The sequence below is a fragment of the Artemia franciscana genome, chromosome 16, assembly GCF_032884065.1.
Source record: "Artemia franciscana chromosome 16, ASM3288406v1, whole genome shotgun sequence".
NCBI lineage: Eukaryota > Metazoa > Arthropoda > Branchiopoda > Anostraca > Artemiidae > Artemia > Artemia franciscana.
In genome coordinates this window covers 11,236,810-11,258,179 of record NC_088878.1, presented here as the reverse complement: position 1 = coordinate 11,258,179, position 21,370 = coordinate 11,236,810, and the positions used below count along the sequence as shown (strand labels likewise).

Genomic DNA, 21,370 nt, shown 5'->3' with positions numbered 1-21,370 from the left:
CTCTGAATTTGAATATATCTTAGCTTATGTTCACTTTGTTACATGGACTGAATATGTTCAGATACTGGATATTATAGAGAGTTACAAAGGTCTTTATACTATGAAAGCAAACAACAATTGTTTATCATTAGAGCATGCATACAAATCAGAGAAAATACAACTGAATCATTTCTGTTCTAGTTGTTGTACTTCGTTGATAAAAGATTGATAACATAAATACCATAAAAATCTTATCATGGTGATTAAATAAACCGCAGTTCAATAATTTTTTGAGGGGCAGGTCATACAAAGTGGTATTTGAACTCATATATAATAGACTGTTTCATGAAAGATATCATTTGCTCTGTAACTACTACGATGATAAGGTTATAACATACAAAACCAACAATAGAAGAACAACATATAATAAAAAACACAACAAAACCAAGTTTATCCAGACACTTTACTTCAAGGACATCTTTGCTTTAGCTTTGTGAAATTAAATAGTTTTACTTTCTTTGAACTGAGCAGAAGTTCAACAAAAAATTATGAAAGAACAATGAATCAGTCTACAGAAGGTAATCACTCGATTTAAAACACATTTAAACAAGATTTAAAACACATTTAAAACACAGATTTTATTGAAGGAAGCCGGAAAGTATACAAAATGAACTGAAACACAATGTTCCTCTTTATATCCATGTGCATTCAATAATCAGTCTTGTTTTTATAATTCCTTCTTCAGTTTTTTTTTTCAGTCTTGTTTGTCTACTTCTTCTTTTTTTTCAGTCTTGTTTTTATAATTCCTTGTTTGAGAGGACCCTTATCATAATACAAACCATCATTTTATCATTTCAAACATATATTCTATAAAATTTTATAAAATATATTCTATAAATATATATATATATATATATATATATATATATATATATATATATATATATATATATTATAAATATATTATAAGAATATAAAATATATTCTATAATTTTATAAAATATATTCTATGAATGGATCACACATCTTTCAATGGCAAAAGTCTGAAACATCATTCAAAGGTAAAGGTAATGCACAAAAAGGGGGCAGGTTGGTTCCTGGAGTGGGCTGCCTGAACTTTTAAGACTTGTATAACTGTTGTATATGTATCAAAGACAGGGGCGTCACTAGCCAAAATGTTTGAGCAGGGGGTAATGGAATTTGCTGAATGGCTGGCCATTTTTACCAACTGATTAGGGAGACATTGCTATTACGATTACGCCGTTTATTGTTACTGACTGAGACCTTTACAATCTACAGAGCTATCCCTGTACATTGAATTTTTATTCCATCAGCTGATTTAACTCATGAGAAATAAATAGAGCCGGTAAAATAGCAGTGGGTCAGGCCGTTGTATTACTAACTCATTTTTCTTACCAACAGGCTCAAAAAATTCGCCCCCCCCAACCACTATGTGAAACCTGTGATCATAGATTGGATTTAGTCATATAAATCCAACGGGAAATAACTAGGGATCAGCCAATATTTGCACAAAAGAAAAATGCCAAATCTCTGGCTCTATGTCAAAAAAAAAAAAAAAAAAAAATGAACTGCTCAAAATATTGTTCATCTTTGAGACGGGAATCCCCCTGCCTCATCAGGTGTGTTACTTATACTTGGAATAGAATTATTTTGCAATTGAAAGTAAATTCCAATTCTGACCAATTCCTGAAATTTCAAAACAAAACTTGTTAATAGTCCACTGTTGCACCAAGAACGTTTCTAATACAAACCTGATTGGGTGATGTTCCCCTGTACATAAGCCAATGAAAGTATATGCAGATACTATTTCATATCTATTTCACTTTCATAAGAGATTGGTCACAATTTTGTTGTTTTGTTTACTTTTTGTTGTGTTTGTATTAAGAGGCAACATGTGCATACTACTACTGCTATTAATACTGATACCTTCTGTTATTACTACAAAGACAATACTAATACTGCTCCTACAATACTATTTTTATTAAGGCGGTATGAAGGTAAAAATTTGTCACCCTGTACCAAGTGTTTTTATGTCTCTCTTTGGTTGACCACATGGATTGATGTATATATTATATAATTTTATAATTAAATAAACTGAACTGAACTACTAGTCGTCTTGTCATTAATTTTTATTGAACTTCTACTCTGTAAAAAAAAACTAGAACTTTGATTTTACAGACTTAAAAGTCTATCTGTATCTTAAAGCAAAGTTTCTAGGCAACTTTAATATTATTGCTTTTTCTACAATATATTGTCTTTTTATGGTTGATTTTCTATGTTGTTACCTTGTTATAAAGGTTATTTACGCACCAAGTTACGACTTTAATAAAACAATCAATATATTTCAGATCAAACACTACTGTATATAAAACCGCAAAAAAAAACAACAACAAAAGAACAGAACACTCCAATTTTACCAGTTGCATCTACAACCATACCTGCCCAATGGGAGGTAGCAGGGATCAGGCATGACGGGTATAAAGAAGATTTCAGATCTCTGCAAGAATGATAGAGATTTGACAATTATATATAAGAATAATAGTAATCAATTTAAAACTAATTTTACATCAATTCTTGCATAGAATAATGTCTTGGGTATATTTTCTAGTATATAATATTGATTAATACATTATAGGTTTTTACAATTTGAGAACCAACTCAGTGGCCAGCAAAATAATTCGGATTAGCCATCCCTGAGCGAAATGAGATGAAAAAATGACTTATTAAGCTCCCATGAAAGTAAAACTAATTTTGTATTTGTCTCCTTTGGGATCCAGACCCATATTTACTCCTCTGGCTTCCTCTATTGATGGATCTTATAAAAATTAGGCTATTTTTATATTATTCAGGAGCCCATATTTCCTGTATGATTCAAGTTAAAAATAAATTGTTGAAACACTAGAAATAACAAAATGTTTTAATGATAAATTTCAGCTGTGTTATTTGATGGCGATAAATTTCTTTTAGGGTAAAATGTGCCACTTTGTCTTTTTAGAGACACTCGTTTTTAAGGTAAATTTTATTTGTGTTAATCGCCAATGTCTATGAGGCCCTCTTTTTTCTTTTTTTTAAGGCAATATTTTTTTGATAAGAAATGCAAATAAATGTAAAAAAAAAAACTTTACCATAAGTTTATCATACGTTACCATAAACCCACGATTTCATGGATGGCATCTATAACATTTATTCTCATTCAATGTTTAATGTAACATATTTTTATATTTAATGCAACACGTTTTCAAAAGCTAATTTTCAGTTATGCTGGTTGATAGTACCTGTTCTAATAATATAATCATTTTGTAATGCTATATGGCAATTGTATTCACTGACAGTATCTCTATAATAGCCATATGGGCTATGCCCCTGTACTATGGCTATACTATAGCTTACTCAAATGTCATAGGATCAGCCACCCCTACAATAACTTCATTTGTTTCCGAAAATTATAAAATAATTGCTACTAAATTTCAGTGGTGTTAATTGAAAGCATCCATTTTTGAAACTGATCATCTCAGATATATTTTTATGGTAAATTCAAATTGTGTCCATTGATTAGGTTTATGACATGTTTTTTACGACTTTTTTTTATTGCAGAATAGATCTTTTAATACTAAATGTCAGTTATTTTAATTGATGCCAATAGGAGTTTATTTCTAACTTCTTAACAACCTGGTCAACTGTCATAGGATCAACCGCCTCTACAAAAACTTCTTTTGTTTCCTAAAATTATAAAAAAAAAGTTGCTACTAAATTTTGGCTGTTTTTTTTTTTAAGATAAATTTTTCAATGCTACATTTCAGATTTGCTCATCTATTTATCTACTGTATTTATTTTCAGGTATGTTTATTAATAGTATCTGCCTCTAAACTTGAATGCAATCCTTTTATATACTAAAGGTCAGCTATATTCATCAAGGATATATTTGATAAAACTTAAATCAATCCATCACTAACCTCTTAACAACCTGCTCAACTGTCACAGAATCAACAGCCTCCACATTAGCTTCACCTGTTTTTTCAACTTCTTCTTTAGCTAGTTCTTTATCCATTCCTCCTTCCACTGTTTTCACTTCTGTCACTTCAACACTTTCACTTTGAACAATCACAGCCGTACTCGTCATTGTACTCGTTTCGCCCTGTTTCAACAAAGCTTCACGTTGTAATCGGGTTGTAACGCCAACAGACAAATCTTGTTGCTGTTGAGATTTCTGTACAGTCCGCGCACGCGTGCGAGCCCGAGACTTTCGCAATAATTGTTTATAATTTTCAGTTTTCTTACTAATGTAATAATAATGCACACAGTCAGGTATAGATTTTCTTTCTAAAAAGGTTTTTACCAGGGCAAACCCTTTTGGATGTTGGAGGTATTTTTCTTTGAAGATGTCTTTTTCCTGAAAAAAAAATAGTCATTTTTAGAATAGCATCCTATATATATAATTGAGAGCTGGCGGATTTCAACCAGCCAATAGCTAATCTGAAGAATAATAACGCAATGCTACACAGCACGAGAGAGTACGCGTCTTATTTTGCCTTACGGCAAGCGACTATGTCTAATTATAGCCTGCATGTAGTCAGTAAGTTTACACGTAAGTAACGCTGCCTTTTCATATGTAGTTGAGATGAAAATATACTGAAAACGGGTAAAAATTTTTAACAGGACAGTAAAAAAAACTGTTAAACAAATATTAATGAACGACGGAATATCTTAAATGAAAATTAAAATTAACGATCTTGATAATAGCTTGGCATGTCCGTTTTTGTATTACAGCTTCAGGATAATATATAACTTACAAAAAGGGTTTTTTTAAGACAAGGAGGGGGGGGGAGAGAAAAAGAGAGCTTTTAATTTTGGGACATGGAACCAAATCTTCAAAAAACAAAATATTATGCTTTTTATTTTTTTTAGGTCCACAGAAAACAAACTTTTTGGCTAGTTAATAAACAAAGACATATAATACAAACATAATTTGTATTCACTGCAGCACTCAAAAATGAACACTAAATTATGCCACTTAGACAATTACAAAAAAAATATGCAAAAAAAAGGTCACTTTTCACAGGGCAAAAGGACACAAAGGAGTTGGCCAATCTATTCGTAAGGCACTCGGCAGATTAAGTCTGCTTTACGTGAGTGCTTCTAGTTTGCTAATTTGATTTTCATGAAATTCGCTGGCCCATGTCTTTGACAGAACAAGTTAGGCAAGTAAAAGAACTCAAGGACAATTTCTTAGTTGCTGTAACTAGGTCCCAGTATATTTTTAGTAGCACGTTCTCTGAATATCTTCTATTTCCGCTAACAAATGAGCAGTGCTCTGAAGATAGGCCTGATATAGTTGGGCAATATAAGTAATCGGTGAAACTTTTAATCAAGACGGTCAATAAAAAAAAGAAAAAAAAAGTTTGTTTAATTCATTAAGATTTTTACCCATTACATAGTATATGTAAATAATAAGGCAGTCTGACCATATAAATTATTTACGAATACTTACTTTTTTTTCTTCATCCTTATTTTGATATGGTGGTATTTAGATATAAACATAAGCCCCCCCCCCATATTTTTCGTACCATTCGCCTTGTTTTGAAGTCTTGATTATTGAATAAATATTGGGGTCCTCCTGTCTTGCGTTGGGTTTTATCACAGCTTGGTAATATGGGACATAAATTTTTTATTCGGCTATAACAACGGCTATTAAGTCCCATATTACAGCTTGGTAATATAGGACCTAAGCAATCAATAAGATCCAATATCATTGATCCCACACACATTTTGCCATTTCTACAAATTTTAGACTTAAACCCAGCAAATCCCAAAAGACCCTAACTCTAGTTACCAACTACAGCAATTTACAACTAGTTTTTGAAACGATTATTTCCTTGGGAATTGTTCGTCAAAGAATTGTGTTCAATTCCACTATTCAGCCAAAATTTCCCATTCAAATTGCATGGCCTTATTTTTTTGAACTATCAAGAAATTATGTTTTGTTTTTCAATAGCCAAGCCTGTAACTACTTTGACTAACTTGACTTTAAGCTCTTGCTCGGCAACATCGCCAGCGTAGAACTACGAAAAACTATGCTGTGCAATTACACAGGAATAGAAACAAACCTAGGGATTTTTCGATTCTTTAATGAGAAAAAAAAAACTTTTAATAAGATACCAAAAAAGATGTTTTTTAAAATTTAGGGAAGGTGATTTTTTTTTAATGAGAATTCCAAAATGACTTTTCTTAAAACATACAATATCGACAGTTGGTCAAATATAGTTAAAATGTCTCCGGAACTTTCATATTCGTTTATATAAAGTATGTAAAATATGTATATATTTTTTTTTCAAGGAATTGCGATTTGTTCGTCAACTGTCAAGTCTTAAACTAAACAGGGACGGAAATGAACTTAATATTACATTTATTTTAATAGATGTAATAACGTTAATAGATGTATAACGTTTAAGTTAGATGTAATATTGCGTCCCTCCAATGAAAAAAAAATCCTGCAAAAACAAAACAAAAAAAGCTTTCTTTTTCTGTTGATAGAGGCTTCTGGATGTGAAGCCGAAATATCCAAAATTTTATTATTACATTTGAATCGAAAAGTTTTTTCCCTTTTCCACTGTTTTATACAAGGATATATCCCATTTTAGTATATTTCCGTTTCAATTGTAGATGGAAAGCAGCATGGTCTGAGAAATTATTCCAGTCTTAATCGGTGTAGTGACTTAACTTCATTGACAAATAATTGTAAAAAAAAAGAAGTGATTTAACCGTAAATATAATGGTAAATGTGCATAAATACAGTAAAAATGATAAATATAGACAAGTAAGACAAAAAGTGGTAAATAATGGCTAAAAAACCACAAAATAGGACTATTCTATTTTCCGATTTCATCTTCTAATTTGAAGTTGTACCTGGTTACAGAATCACAATAGCTATTGGTCTGGACGACGTGGAAACCCAATTCTGAGATTTCCACCGCTGGCACATGTCTATTGCGTTTTGTTTCACTATGTCATTCCATAGATATACACAAGACCAACCTTTGGGAGAGGGGAGTAAGAAAAGTCAGAGGAAGTTAAATTTTATAATCACCTTAAAATGAATTAAGACTGGGTAGGTTATACAATGTGGCTATAAGCTTCCTAAGGCATTGAATACTTAAAAACCTTGTTACAACTAAGATTAGGCTAAAAGTGTAGGATAATAACAAGTAACAAATATCAATTAAAAGTAATTAATTTCTTATACACTCCTGTACTTTCTTCAAAAGAGTGCAATGAATGTTCAGAGATCCAAGTCAGAAATAATGTACAAGACAGTGAACATTCTAAGTTTGAACAATATATACAAAGACTCTAAAACAACAATACACAAAGTAACAGTGAAAGAGAGAGAAAGGAAGAGAGAAAGTGAGAGAGGGAGGAAGAGAAGAAAAAGAGAGCTAACCTGTTCAGTCCAGACGTTAAGGAGCTGCCTTTCCCTGTGTCCCTCCATAGGGTCCTCAACAATTCCGTTTGTGTTGTCATAATAAATGCGCCTTTGATGTCCTTCCAGCATCAACGGAGGAACAACCGCTAAACTTCGCATCTTTTTATCTTCATTCTGTAAAACAATCTATATTTTAATGCAAGCTAAAATTCAAACAACCAATGCAAGCACCATAGGTGGATAATCAAAACTCGATTAGTCTGACAATATCATAGCAAAAGTGTACACATAATTCCCAACCCTTCAGAGCAAACTCCAATTAGATTACTCAACAAAAAAGTAGTCAAAAATATTTTTTCTGATTCCCCCCCCCCTTAACCACGAGATAAAACATTGTATCCCCCCTCCTAAGGGTTGGTCCTGTCTGTATCTATAAAAGGACATAGACGGAATAAAATATATATTCTCGACTCAAAATTGAGCGCAGCACCTGCAATAAAGCAGTTTTCAAGATGTTATAACAATTTTACTTTAGGAATTGAGGCCGCTTCTTCAAGATAGGGTTTAAAATATAGATTACTTTTAGGCCTGATTCAGCTGAATTACAGACATCAGGACCTAAGCACCAGTTTTATAGAAAAAAAAAAATTACAAAGAAGAGAAAAGGCGATATTTCCAGCCATTGTAAAAAGCAATGACACTTATGCACATATTCCAGTCGAGACTTCAGGTTGACCGTCCTTAGTGCACATAAGTAAATCAAGAGTAGAAAATAAACAGTGGAAACAAAAATACAACAGGTCCTCTCTAAGCAAGCAGAGGGTCTATTCTGCTTTACTGTTTTGTTTTTCAAGGTTCATTTTGTTACGTTTTGTTACGACTTATATTTTTCTTACGACTTTATTTTCGTATTTTTTTTAACCCTTTATTTACTTTTGCCCGCTGTGGATGATCGAGGGGAAGTCTCGACTTAAATATCTGCATATTTATTTTCCTTTTTTCACTGGCTGAAATATCCTCGCTTTTATTTCTTCACAATTTTTTTTTTCATTTCGTCATGCATTGCCAGTATGGTATCAAAAATTATTTGAAAAATAATTATTTGCATCAGGTGCTGGGAAATGTTTTGTATTTATGTGTTAAATTAATTTTAGCTTATGATATAGAAGAGTGGAAAGTTTTAGAAAAAGAATGATCACCTACTTAGAGAATGAAAAGCGGAACTTAGAGAATACGGTATTTGTGTTAATTATGATGGCATTCTTTGATGTTGCTAATTTATGATTCGAAATTATTTTTATTTTAAAATCAGTCTTTCTTTTGCGAGACAAGGATTATTTTACAATTGTTTGGGGCCAAATCTACTACTTCAAATTCAAAACAAACCCAAGTATTGGCGATATTTGACTTGCGTTCCAAAAAGAAAAACAAATAAAACAGCTTTATTAAGAGAGGCAAGATAAGCATCATAATTAAGATTAGATGCTTTCAACTACTTTCCCCATTTACTTCAACTATCAGAACTCAAACAGGAGAACAAAGGAAATGAGCCAAAGGTTTGGCAGTTTTAAACGACCTCAACATCGAGACGTTTTGGCGAAAGCCCTCACTATCTTCAGTAACAGCTTGAAAAAAAAAATATTTCACCAAGAATGATTATTATTGTTATTTACCATGAAGTGTAGAGCCTGCTATTTGGGATTAACAGGAAATTGCTGTTGTGCTGATATTTTTACAGAAATACAGAAAAACTGAATAATACATTTTGGATTTTTTACTATAAACGACCGGTTGTTTATATAAAGTCGATTTTCAGATTTCTTGGAATACGGTAGAAAGGGACATTCACGAGAAATCTGCTTTAAGCTCTAGTGGTCATTGTTGATGTCGCTATTTCGCCTAAAAGTCGCATCCGACATTTTCCCATTTCTGGGATAATTCCCAAGACCGTTCGTTAAGCTGTTTCCAACTGACGGATCAGCACTGCAATGTAGATAGGGAGGATCGAATGTGTGACTGAACATTCAATTGTCATGCTGATTCTCCCTTTGAATACGGCTCAGGGAATAGCTTTTGGTAATTATTCCAGAAATTAGAAAATGTCAAATATGACCTTTAGACGTAACAGTGACCATTGACCACGTGTCAAAGAAATGTCGGGGACATTTGACTACGTTTTTAAAGACCTAAGAGACGACAAAAGAGACATTCTTGCCAAATCTGCTATTTGATAGTCCTCATTGCGTCAAAGAATTATTGGCTAGATTTGACTTTATATGCTATTTGGTTATAGTGGTCATTGTAATTTCCAGAGATGTTTGTAATATTTGACTTTTTTTTTATAAAAAAATTGATTTTATTTTTACAGTTAAATTTGTTCATTTTTTCTTTCCACATCATTAAAATTTGAAAAAAAACTATTAGTAAAAAACATATGAACACGAAGCCAAAACAGATATTGTATCTTTGCGGTTAAAATCTGCTCTATCACTTGCTCTATCCAGACGATAAAAATTTGAAAAAACTCTAATTAAACAAAATATGAAAACTAAAGTGAAAAAGAGAAGCAAAGACCTCCTGTTCTTGAAGTCCATCCATTATTTCTTCCAAATCAGCATCGGATTTGATCCTGGAACCTGCTCTGGACAGCCTTTCTTTGTCTTCACGTTGCTTTCTCAGCTCAGGGAAAACTTTCTCAAATATTTCACGATTACGTTGGTCTCTTTCTCGTTTCTTAGGTAAAACAGGGGTAGTGAATGTTATTCCACCCTGAAAAGTCAACTAAATTAATAAAACCAATCGTCTATCTCTATCTTGTCTTATGGCTGCTTGGGGTTTATATACCCTGTGGATGCACCACGGGCTTATCCAGGATTTTCGTTAAAAGGGGAGGAGGAGGAGAGAAGATTACAAAAAAGAAAACAATCAAATATTTGTTTATATGTATTTTTGTTATGTTTTCACGATTCGGGCAAAAATTTCAGCGGGCGGGGGGTTCAAACCCAGTATACCCATCCCTGAATACGGCCTTGTTAAGCACTGGTATTTTATTTATCTTACTGTTTTAGTCTATGAACGAAAGACGAAAATTTTACAACCAATCCATAGCTTAAATTCAGTTCTATAAATCTTCCGAACCAAATTTTTGAAATTTAGTGAAGTGTTTTTAGATTAAAATACGCTGAAAATCATAGAAAAAGGGATAATTGTGCTATTTTTAAACAAGTTTAGACCCTTCTCTAAGAAGTAATTTCACTAATATCACAATTCTGGCTGTGTGAATGGTGAAATCATTGAAAAAGGGATAATTTCCATATTTTTTGAACAAGTTTAGACCCTTCTCTAAGAAATAGTTTCAGCGATTTCACAATTCTGGCTGGGTGAATGGTGAAACCATTGGAAAAAGGATAATTTCACTATTTTCTAAATAAATTTAGACCCCTCTCAAGAAATAGTTTCACTAATATCACAATTATGGCTGGGTAAATGGTGAAATCATTGAAAAAAAGGATAATTTCCCTATTTTCTCAACAAGTTTAGACCCTTCTCTAAGAAATAGTTTCAGCGATATCACAATTCTGGCTGGGTGAATGGATAAATCTGAAACTAATGAATCCAATGCTATAAATATTTTGTCTTTTTGGCGGAATCTGCAGCTGTATACTTGTCCCAAAATATTGTTTCAAAGAGTACATAGCCTAAACTATTGTTTCAATAGCCTAGTTTTTCAAAATTTATTGAAATCGTTTGAATCTTAGATAACGTCAAGAAGCTTTGTCCCTTTTATTTATTATATTTTTTCGAAAAAAACACCGATAATTCCCTTACAAAATAGGGCTCATTTCTTTACTAAATATTCACAATTTTAGGATAGATTCTATAGGGCGGTAACAGGTTGCTCCCCTCAGAGAGCAGCTCTCTCTCTCTTAAGAATCACATTTCAGTGTTTTAAAGCAGCAAAGTTAAATCATTCAACAGTTACATAAAAAGAAATGAAAATAGTAACATCGCTTCAAAATTTCTTTCCAAGCTCTTAAATATTCGCAAGATTAAATTTACATTATGAATAAATTATAAAATCTTAATTTTAGTGAAATGATAAAAAGATTAAATATATTACACTATAAATATATCATTATACAATTGATCTTCTTTCGAATGAGCTCGAGTTTGGAATTATAGCACTGAGACAAACCGATTAATTACGCAGCAGATGGTATACGATGCTAAGCAAAATGGACGACGAAATCTTAAATTATGGGAGAATGCAAATATAGCCTACAAACTAAATTTGATAGCTATGCTTTATTACTAATTATGTTTTTTTTAAGGAATACTATTTGAAGTTTAAACTAACCACTGAACTTTGATCCTTTACTTTACATTTACCATCTTTCCCATCATTTTCTTTTTGACAAATTGATCTTTTTTTACTCCCTCTTTTCATCACTTTTCATATCGATTTGTTGTTTTCCATAGTGACGAAGAAATTACAAATTCAAGCGGTAAATCAAAATGTTTGATGAACAGATGACATTTGCTTTCAAAAATGGTATTTTGTCTTCAAGAATGGGAAAGAAACATTAGAATCGACTAATAAACTGAAAAAAGCTGACAGTTGATTGCTTATTTCCATTTCAGTAGCGAAGTTCAAGTAATTTATATGTATATAAATATGATTTTATGATTTTGTTTATTGCCATTGACGCCAAGCGAATACTCAATTGTTTTGTATGTTAGCAGATATTGTGGAGAGTTGTTTCTAGTAGAGTGTCTCTTTTCTCTTATTCTTTAGTGTACTCCTCTAGCGTACATATTTGCTTAGATGTACAGAGGGGAAAAAACAATTATCATAGTACTTACGTGTTACACCCGGCCACACTCAAGAAGTAAAGTTAGGTTAATCAAAATGAAATATACCAAATTCTGATGAAAATATAATATTTTAGTAACAAAATTATGGAAACTAAAACAGAGAACTATGGAAAGCAGGCCGCCCAGAACGCATTATATTAAACACTTGATTAAAATATACCTGCAAAGTAATTTATTTCACTTAGGCTAAGCTAGTTATCTCCGAATTCAGACAGAAAATCGGATTTAAACAGATTCTTGAGTGTGGTCAGGATAACACGTAAGAACCAATATTCTTATTACCATGTCTTGTTTTAAATTACCACGCACACAACAAGAACTCATATGGCAGTTGTGACGAGGTCAGAAGGGCCAAGGATAAGAGCTCATATGGCATGAGCTCTAGCAAAATTCTAAGAATCAATAGATCAATTTAAAAGGAAAAATCAGAAGCTTAATACCGGTCGGGATCTAAAATAAGAGCTCTGAGACACGAGGTCCTTCTAAATGTCAAAATTCATTAAGATCCGATCACCCTCTTGTAAGTTAAAAATACCGCATTTTTTCTAATTTTTCCTCTTCCTTCAGCCCCCCACCCATATGGTCGAATCGGGGAAAACGGCTTTATCAGTCAATCTATGCAGGTCCATGACACACCAACCAATTTTCATCGTCCTAGCACGTCCAGAGGCACCAAACTTGCCAAAGCACTGGACCCCCCTAATTCCCCCAGAGAGTGGATCCAGTCCGGTTACGTCAATCACGTATCTACGACATTTGCTTATTCTACCCACCAAGTTTCATCCTGATCTCTCCACTCTAAGCGTTTTCCAAGATTCCCAGCCCCCCAACTCCCCCCAATGACACTGAATCCGGTCGAGATTTAAAATGAGAGTTCTGAGTTACGAAGTCTTTCCTCCCCCCAACCCCCCCAAAGTGAACGAATCCGTTCCAGTTATGTCAGTCACGTATCTAGGACTTGTGCTTATTTTTCCAACAAGTTTCATCCCGATCCCTCCACTCTAAGCGTTTCCCAAGATTTCTGTTTCCCCCTGCAACCCCCATGTCCCCGGATCCGATTCGAATTGAAAATAGAGCATCTGAGACATAAGATCCTTCTATATATCAAGCTTCATTAAGATTCGATCACCCATTCGTAAGATAAAGATACCTCAATTTTCACGTTTTCCTAGAATTCCAGTTTTCCCATCCAACTCACCCCAATGTCACCGGATCTGGTCGAGATTTGAAATAGGAGCTCTGAAGCAGGAGCTCTTCTAAACACCAAATTTCATCAAGATCTGATCACCCGTTCGTAAGTTAAAATGCATCATTTTTCTAATTTTTCCGAATTAGCACCCTCTCCAACTCCCCCAAAGAGAGCGGATTCAGTCTGGTTATGTCAATCATGTATCTAGGACTTCCGATTATTCTTCCCACCAAGTTTCATCCTGATCTCTCCACTCTAAACTTTTCCCAAGATTTTAGGTTCCCCCCTCCAACTCCCCCCAATATCACCGGATCCATCAAGATTTATAACGATAGCTCTGAGACAAGATACCCTTCTAAATATCAAATTTCATTAAGATCCGATCACCCGTTCGTAAGTTAAAAATACCTCATTTTTCTAATCTTTTCGCATTCTTGCTTTAGCGCATTTGATGATAAGAGCTTTTTTTATTTTATCCTTTTTATTCTTTGGTAAATCTTATAGAGCAGAAAACTGAATATTTTAGGATAATTCTGATGATTCATACTTGTTAGTGACAAATCTCTATAGCAAAACTTGCCAAGACCATGTCAACCTCTCCTGGAACAACCATTAGCCGTGGAATAGCGCATACATGACAATTCCCATATTTAATTCCCCTGTTTTGAATTCCCATATTTAACATATTTTTAACATTTTTGAACTTGAATTCAGCATTACTAGTAACTTTTAAAAAAAGATTTGGTCCTCAAAATTCACAAAGTTAAATAAGCATATTCAAAAAAAGAAGAAAAAAGAGCAAGATTTATTTTTTAATTTTTAATTTGAATTTTTTTAAATGTTTTTTTTTTTTTAATATCTAAAGTATTGAGTCAGTATTGTCTTGTAAAAGCAAATTAATAACACGTGAAAATTCGATTGCAGTGAATGAAATAAAACTGAAGCAGATGTGAAATAAAATTACAGCACTAGTGCTATTTTTTGTCACAAGAGAAAGCCAGTATTTATGGATTCAAGCATTCATCCTTAATACACATTGATATCGAAGTAAAATCGACAAGAGGAGAGGGGGTGGGGAAGGGGCTAAAGAGCAGTCTCGGCCACTATTACTATTTATCCATATTAGGTCCATATCAGGTAAAGGCGTCAAATGACCATATCACGTAAATATTGTAATACGAGGCAATGAAGGATTAATAAAAAAGATGAAAATGAGATAGGTAAAGGAGATTAGTGAAGGACAAAAACAAATAGGAGATTAGTAGAAAAAGGAGATAAATATGATAGGTGATAGGAGATAAGTAAAGATAAGATATAACAGATAAGTCAACTCAGGTAAAAAGTTACTTAGTTTCTATCTGGCGAGGCTATATCCTCCCATACAATGGTTACACCAAAGGAATTCGATATAATAGAAGATATTAGTCTCTCGTTATAATTTATAAACACGCGGAGGATATTTTAAAGCCAAAGACTGATCTTTGGTTTTTAGCGTTTCAAAATTCCTCTTAAAATCCCAACTCATAGTTCTGATGATTCTGAAAACATTTAAATGTCTGTAAGCTGGATATTTGGTTAATTAAAGTAAAGAAATCCGAAATCCCATTTTAGGCAGAAACAATAGTACACAAGACGGGCCACGAATTTAGAATTTAACAACTTACTTATATATTAATGCATATACTTTAAGCGATTAACCTATTTAAACCTTTTTTATAAATACAACATACATCCCATGGAAAAGATATCAAATTCGAGAAAAAATCATTGTGAGTGATAAAGATACTTCTAGAGGATTAACATCTTGAAAGAACACTTTAAGACCCAAATTTTTTCCGATTCCCCCCTAAGGTGGAGAGGCTCATAAATAGGTAATAGTGTTTATTCAAATCAATTTAGTTGATTCAAATCATTTTTCATATGTTGATCCTTTTAACAAAAGGAACAATCAGGAGGGAGGATAACATTGTCTCTCTTTTTTTTGTCATTGACGTCAAATTTTACTACCTCAAATATACAAACCCCCCTGAGGTACAAATATGTACCTCAAATATGCAAACCCCACTGAGGTGTAAATATGCACCTCGAATATGTAATCCAACTAGTTGCGCAGATTTTCTTGCTTTTCCTTTGATTGTCAAAGGAAATTCGCTAAATATTCGAGATTTCATGGGGGACAGAACAAAGACCCAAATCTATTGGCTCAAAATAAAATAAAAGTGATACATAAACATATTAAACTAGTGTTTTTTACTTTTGACAATGAGCAAAAGAGTTCGGCTAGGAAGCGCGTGTTATCCCACACGTACACCCAATCATAATACATAAGAAGGAGAGGGAGTAAAGATTTTTTCATTTGTTTTTGATATTACATCTCTGTGCTCCCTTGAGTTACAAAGATTTTCTGACTTACTGTGACTTAACAGTCCCACAGGTACACCCAGTCGTAAAATATAAGGACAAGAAGGAGCAAAGATTTTTTCATTTGTTTTTGATAATACCCAAAAAAAAAGTATTTTTCAAACCTAAGGGGACAAAAAAATCTGGAAAGGGGAGGGGAATTGTTCCCTTCCCCCAAATTGACATCTCCATGCTCCCTTGAGTTACAAAGATTTTCTGACTTACTGGGACAATAGGAGGATTGGGATCGTACGGTGGAGGACTAATCCCTCTTTCAATCCTATCGACTCTTTTCATCCACAGATTTAGTCTGTTTGTATATGCAGCCATCTTCTTTGACTGAGATTCTTCAACTTCTTTCTTCTGCTTCTTCAAAAATTCAATAAGAAGTGGGCGGAATGAAGAATACCTAAAAAATTAAAAGAAAAGTAAAAAATGGAAATTAATGTAAATAAAAAGCAAGTGAAAGAAAATGGGAGTCACATGATAGCGGAGACGGAGGTTAAATGTATCAGCTAATTGTTACAAACGAAGATGAAGATGCAGACTACTACTGCTATTGAGAATTTTAATTCCCTTTCTAGAAACCTTAAAGATAGAGGTCTTCCTAATAGTGTTGAAAAATGTAAAAATTTTCCCATCTATGGTAATAACAGAGCTATAGCGTTGGCAACTATCAGATGAATCGTAAGTACAGCAGAATAGAAATAATCAGAACCTAAAATATTATTTTTTTTTTTACATTTGTATTATATTTTGAAGGGAAAGAGAGGGAGGTAGGGGGGGGCAGCCTCAACAAACTAAAGGATCTAGTTTATTATAACCTTCCTTTTTTCTAGCTCAACATATTCATAGTAATGCAAGCAAAGATATGCATAATACTAAACTACATTAAAGCTGGGGGAGGAAGGGGCGTTCGACAGATTCATACACACGTAAGCAAATACTGCACAGAATGAACACCCAATTGAGGGATACGCTTTTGCCTCCTGGATGTGTATCTGGTTGCATACTTCCGACAAGGCACTCTTATCTGCAATCCTCAAGAAAACGTATGAAATTTTGTGAAGTTCAGCAGAATTTCGTTGTTTGCTCAGTGTTGATTTATCCATATTGTTGTTTGTTTTATCTTTTATGTATTATCTTGCTCTGCTTTTCTTAAGTGCTTGCATAGCAAGCCATAAATAAATTATAAATTATTTACAAATTAAATGAATAAAAAATAAATCATTCACAAAAAAAATTACAAAATAGCAAATTAAATATAAATATAACAAACAAATAAATATAAACAAAATATAACATAAATTAAAAAATAAAATTATAAATAGGGGTAAGTGGTCCATACTGGGCATAGGTACACAGTGGGCCATTGAACTTAACTGGCATCTATTTAAGTGGAAACAAGTTCCCTGAGCCATATGATATAGTTTAAAAGGTAGCCGACTTCCTTATATACTTTTGAAGGTATGTTACAATCTTCGTATGTAAAAGCATATCCTGCTATATGCTATTAATTTTCTTCGCGACCGTTATCAGTTTGTCTATGCACTTTTCTTGGGAGATCTATGTTTTGTTGGTGTGAACTTTTCATAAAAGCTGCAAAAATGAGTGCCTTACCTGTCTTGACCACCTCATCAACCTTTCTCTGGATCTTTGAGTCTTACCTTTATTACCTCGTTGGTAATATCTAATTGTTAATTTATTAACATAAATTAAAATAAATAAATAGTGTTAACTAATTGTAAATTAGATAACACTAAGTATATTAGATAACTTTATGTAAATTTATTATGTAATTATTATTTAAAACTATTATGTAAATTAGATAACTGTAGTTACACTAAAGAAAAATCTGTTGCTTCTAGTAATTAGAATATTAGAATAAATATGTATGACGACGAAAAAAATATGACGATGAATCCACTTGGGATTCAGAACGGATCGACATTACATACTGCCCAACTCAAGGTATTAAACTAGCAGCTCTGCTCTTTTTAGCGGTGATAAATTACGTGCGTTCGGAAGTTGAGGCTCGTTTTAAAGACGTTGATGATTTATCTAACACGCTGAAGTACCTACTGAACAAGCACCAAGTCATGTGACAGTTCAGTAGTGACCTGAAATAGAATTTCGTCGGCCAGAGCGGGCTGTAAATCAACGAGACTGAAATAAAGGTAATTAAATTCAACTCTCTGAGAGGTGATCTCTCCGGTGCCGAATCATGGTACCCAGTTATCTCAACCGCAGTTATACTTGGGACTTTAACTCAGACTGCTCCTTTAGCCTATATGCTGCAAACCTAGTAGAGAAAGAAAATTACACCGTAAGATCATTGTGAAAATTGCTAATTTAATATAAATAAATCACTATATTTATTGGTTACTCTTTAACATAGAGTTAAAACCTTACCTTGAAACGTTGTCATGATAAACAAGCATATCTTGCGGTTGGTTGTACAGCGGGAATTCCACAACAGGGCCTAGTTTAGCAAATAGGCTATGGGCTTCAAAAGCCTTTTTCTGTAAAAGAAAATTAGTTTAAAAACGAAAAGGGGTTTAGAAAGGTATATCAGTCACCAAACTGATCAACTACAACCAGAGGCTATAGACGTCTTAGTTACTAGACTGGACCTAGAAGACCGTAGACCAGAGACTATAGACGTCTTGGTTCGCATATTAGACCTAGGAAACGGTAGACCAGAGACTATAGACGTCTTGGTTCGTAGACTAGACCTAAAAGACCGTAGACCAGATAATATAGATGTCTTGGTTTGTCTAAACTCGGGTCATATTCTACTTGAGAAAAACTGAACCTTTCATGATTAGCACAAATAAAGAGTAAGAAAAATAGAAAAAAAAAACATAACTATTATTTATTTCATCAGCGTTATGCTCTGGCAAGGTAATCTTTGATGGCGTTGATTATTTCTTTCTAAGCGACAAACTAATTTTGTTTCTTTCTATTAAGCTTTATCTATTATTAGTTCCTCATACTTTCCTTTTATATTATCTCTCAACTATTCAACGAAACGAAACACGACTCTTAAGCAGCTTTCAAACCAAGTACATAATTTTTTAAAGTGGTTAAGGTACGTTGCGTACAATCTTTCACAATTAAACAAGCCTATCCTCACTAAGTTAATGTAAAAAATCTTTAAAACATCGTAATGGTTGTCTAAAATCATCACACTAATCGCAAACTATTTAAAAATTTAACATGTGGAACGGAGGCCGAGATTCAAGCTCTGATCAAGCATGAAAGGCTTTTCAAGCATTCAGGCCGCATTTTTACATAGTGTAACATGAAGTTTTAAGTTATGTCATTTTTTTTCAGAATATTTTCTCTTCTTAAGTTTATTTTGACCAGTGTATTCTCCCAGTAAGTTGCAAGCCAAATGAAGCAAACTGGATAGGGGCCAGTTTTGTCCAGTTTATTCCCAGTAAGTTGCAAGTCAATTCGAACAAACTACGTAGGGGCCTGTTTTAACCAGTTTATTCCCAGTAAGTTGCAAGCCAATTGAAAAAAACTAAATAGGGGCCTGTTTTGACCAGTTTATTTCCAGTAAGTTACAAGCCAATTCGAACAAACTAAATGAGTACCTATTTCGGGCGTTCCAGATCAATACAACCAGGGTTGTATCCAGGATTTTTTTTTTGGGGGGGGGGGGGGGAATTATATAAGGATTTATTTCAGAGGATTGGTTTTATAGAAAATACTTTATAAAATGCATCAAAATTTGTTTATACTCCTTTTTGTTACGGTCTAACAAGTTGAACAAACATTTAGAGGGCGGGGGTCCAACCCCTAACCTCCCTCCCCAGATACGGCCTTGAATATAACATTTTATTTCAGCAGTTTTCTTTTCTCTGGGGGGGGGGGTACTTCGTCCCTGTCTAAAACCCCAATAAGTTTAAGGCTGTGATTAAGTGAACTTGAAAACTTCGAGCATCAAAATTGAAGTTAGGGTAGGAATCTGTCTCTCAATTCTCTAGAGACCGTCGATTGTCAAAAACCCTTCAAATAGCACTTATTTATTGGTGGAAATAGCAGGTTAATTATACCAGCTTGTCAATTTGGTCTTTAGGGGGACCTGAAACGATTCTTTCTGGCACAAAACTTAAAAATTTCAGGTAGCTGAAAATATTCTATGGAACTGTTCAAAAACAGGAAAATATATCGAAAAATGGTTGCAATCATCTTACAGGTTATTGTCTTCTGCTCATGATAGTACCGATTTTGTTGTAAAAGCAATATCCTTCATAGAGTAAACTTACGAAAAAGAGCTAGACATTTTCTAAGATTTCTAAGCAATTAGAGGAAATAGAGCAAAATCCTAGCAAACATTTTGTAGCACCTTCAAGAAGCTACGGCCTGATATTAAAAGCGGCATCTTCCGCCAATTAATACTTGAGTACTCTTTAAATATAATTTTTCAATTTTAACATGGGATTTTCGGGTTCTATCAGTTCACTTAATCACGGCCTTAAGCCAATCGGACAAAAATGAAACTTGCAGCCCTATTCAGTTTAAAGTTCGTCTTTTTTTTCACACATTCTTTTATTTCATTAATTCTGTAGTGGGAGTGATCAGAACGTACCGACTTATGAAATTCACATGTCTCTCGTATGCAAGAAAGTGGGATATGTCCTGTTAAAGTCACCCTTTGGAAGAAGTTTACACAGGCACTCTACGAATTCAGGCATTTCGAACAATATTAATTCTTTTTCCCTAAGAAAAAACAAAGGCCTATTCCTTTTGAGCTTAATCTATTGAAAATCAAGATACTATGTAAATTATCATTTTTACTCATATACACCACGTATGACACACCAGGTCAAGGAAGAATATACCTCCCCCGCCTCTATTAGTCCAAAGGACCCCTTACATAGAGATACAAATGCCTATTCGATTTTGTAGCATTTTTATCCACACCTTAAGAATCGGACCTGTATACAACTGATACAGATTCCTTTTTAGTGTGTGCTTCTTCACAGAGGATTTATTTCATCGATTTATATGGAGAAGTGGGGAAGAAATACATCAATTAAAAAGAACAAATTTAAACACTCAAGTTATTTATTCCAGATATTTCAGTATTCTTTCAACATTTTCCTATGAAATCCAATGTTTCAAATCATTTTAAACATTAACAGCTCTGCAAAATTCAAATTCTGGATAGACAAAAGACTATATTTTCTGTACTTCCTAAAATAATTAATTTTAATTACTCTAAAATACTGCGAGCTTTGTTTCAGGTAACACTTCCATGTTCCCTTATTATACTTACTCTATTGTCACTGTAGATAATTTGGGCTAAGGAACGGTGCCTCGACTTAGGAGCTTCAATTCCGACGTCTCCTGCTTCAGATTTCAACGCCGACTCCTCCAATTCTTGCTACAATAAAATCAAAACGTTAACATAAACAAAATCAAATAAATTAACAGTAAACGGAAATACTGGCTCTCTGAGAGTTTCTAATATT

At 33.4% G+C, this 21,370-nt stretch overlaps 1 protein-coding gene across 2 annotated transcripts in view; it reads right to left on the bottom strand.

Annotated features, from left to right (window-relative positions):
• Positions 1–21,370, bottom strand: part of LOC136037068 (nuclear receptor corepressor 1-like) — a 76,846-nt gene that overhangs the window by 28,025 nt on the left and 27,451 nt on the right. For both annotated transcript variants that reach the window (XM_065719505.1, XM_065719506.1), the window contains 6 exons: positions 21,175–21,282; positions 18,297–18,406; positions 16,110–16,293; positions 9,995–10,189; positions 7,439–7,594; positions 3,954–4,390 (listed from right to left, as the gene is read on the bottom strand). In XM_065719505.1, coding sequence (XP_065575577.1) covers positions 3,954–4,390; positions 7,439–7,594; positions 9,995–10,189; positions 16,110–16,293; positions 18,297–18,406; positions 21,175–21,282 — 1,190 coding nt within the window. The remainder of the gene's footprint in view (positions 1–3,953; positions 4,391–7,438; positions 7,595–9,994; positions 10,190–16,109; positions 16,294–18,296; positions 18,407–21,174; positions 21,283–21,370) is intronic.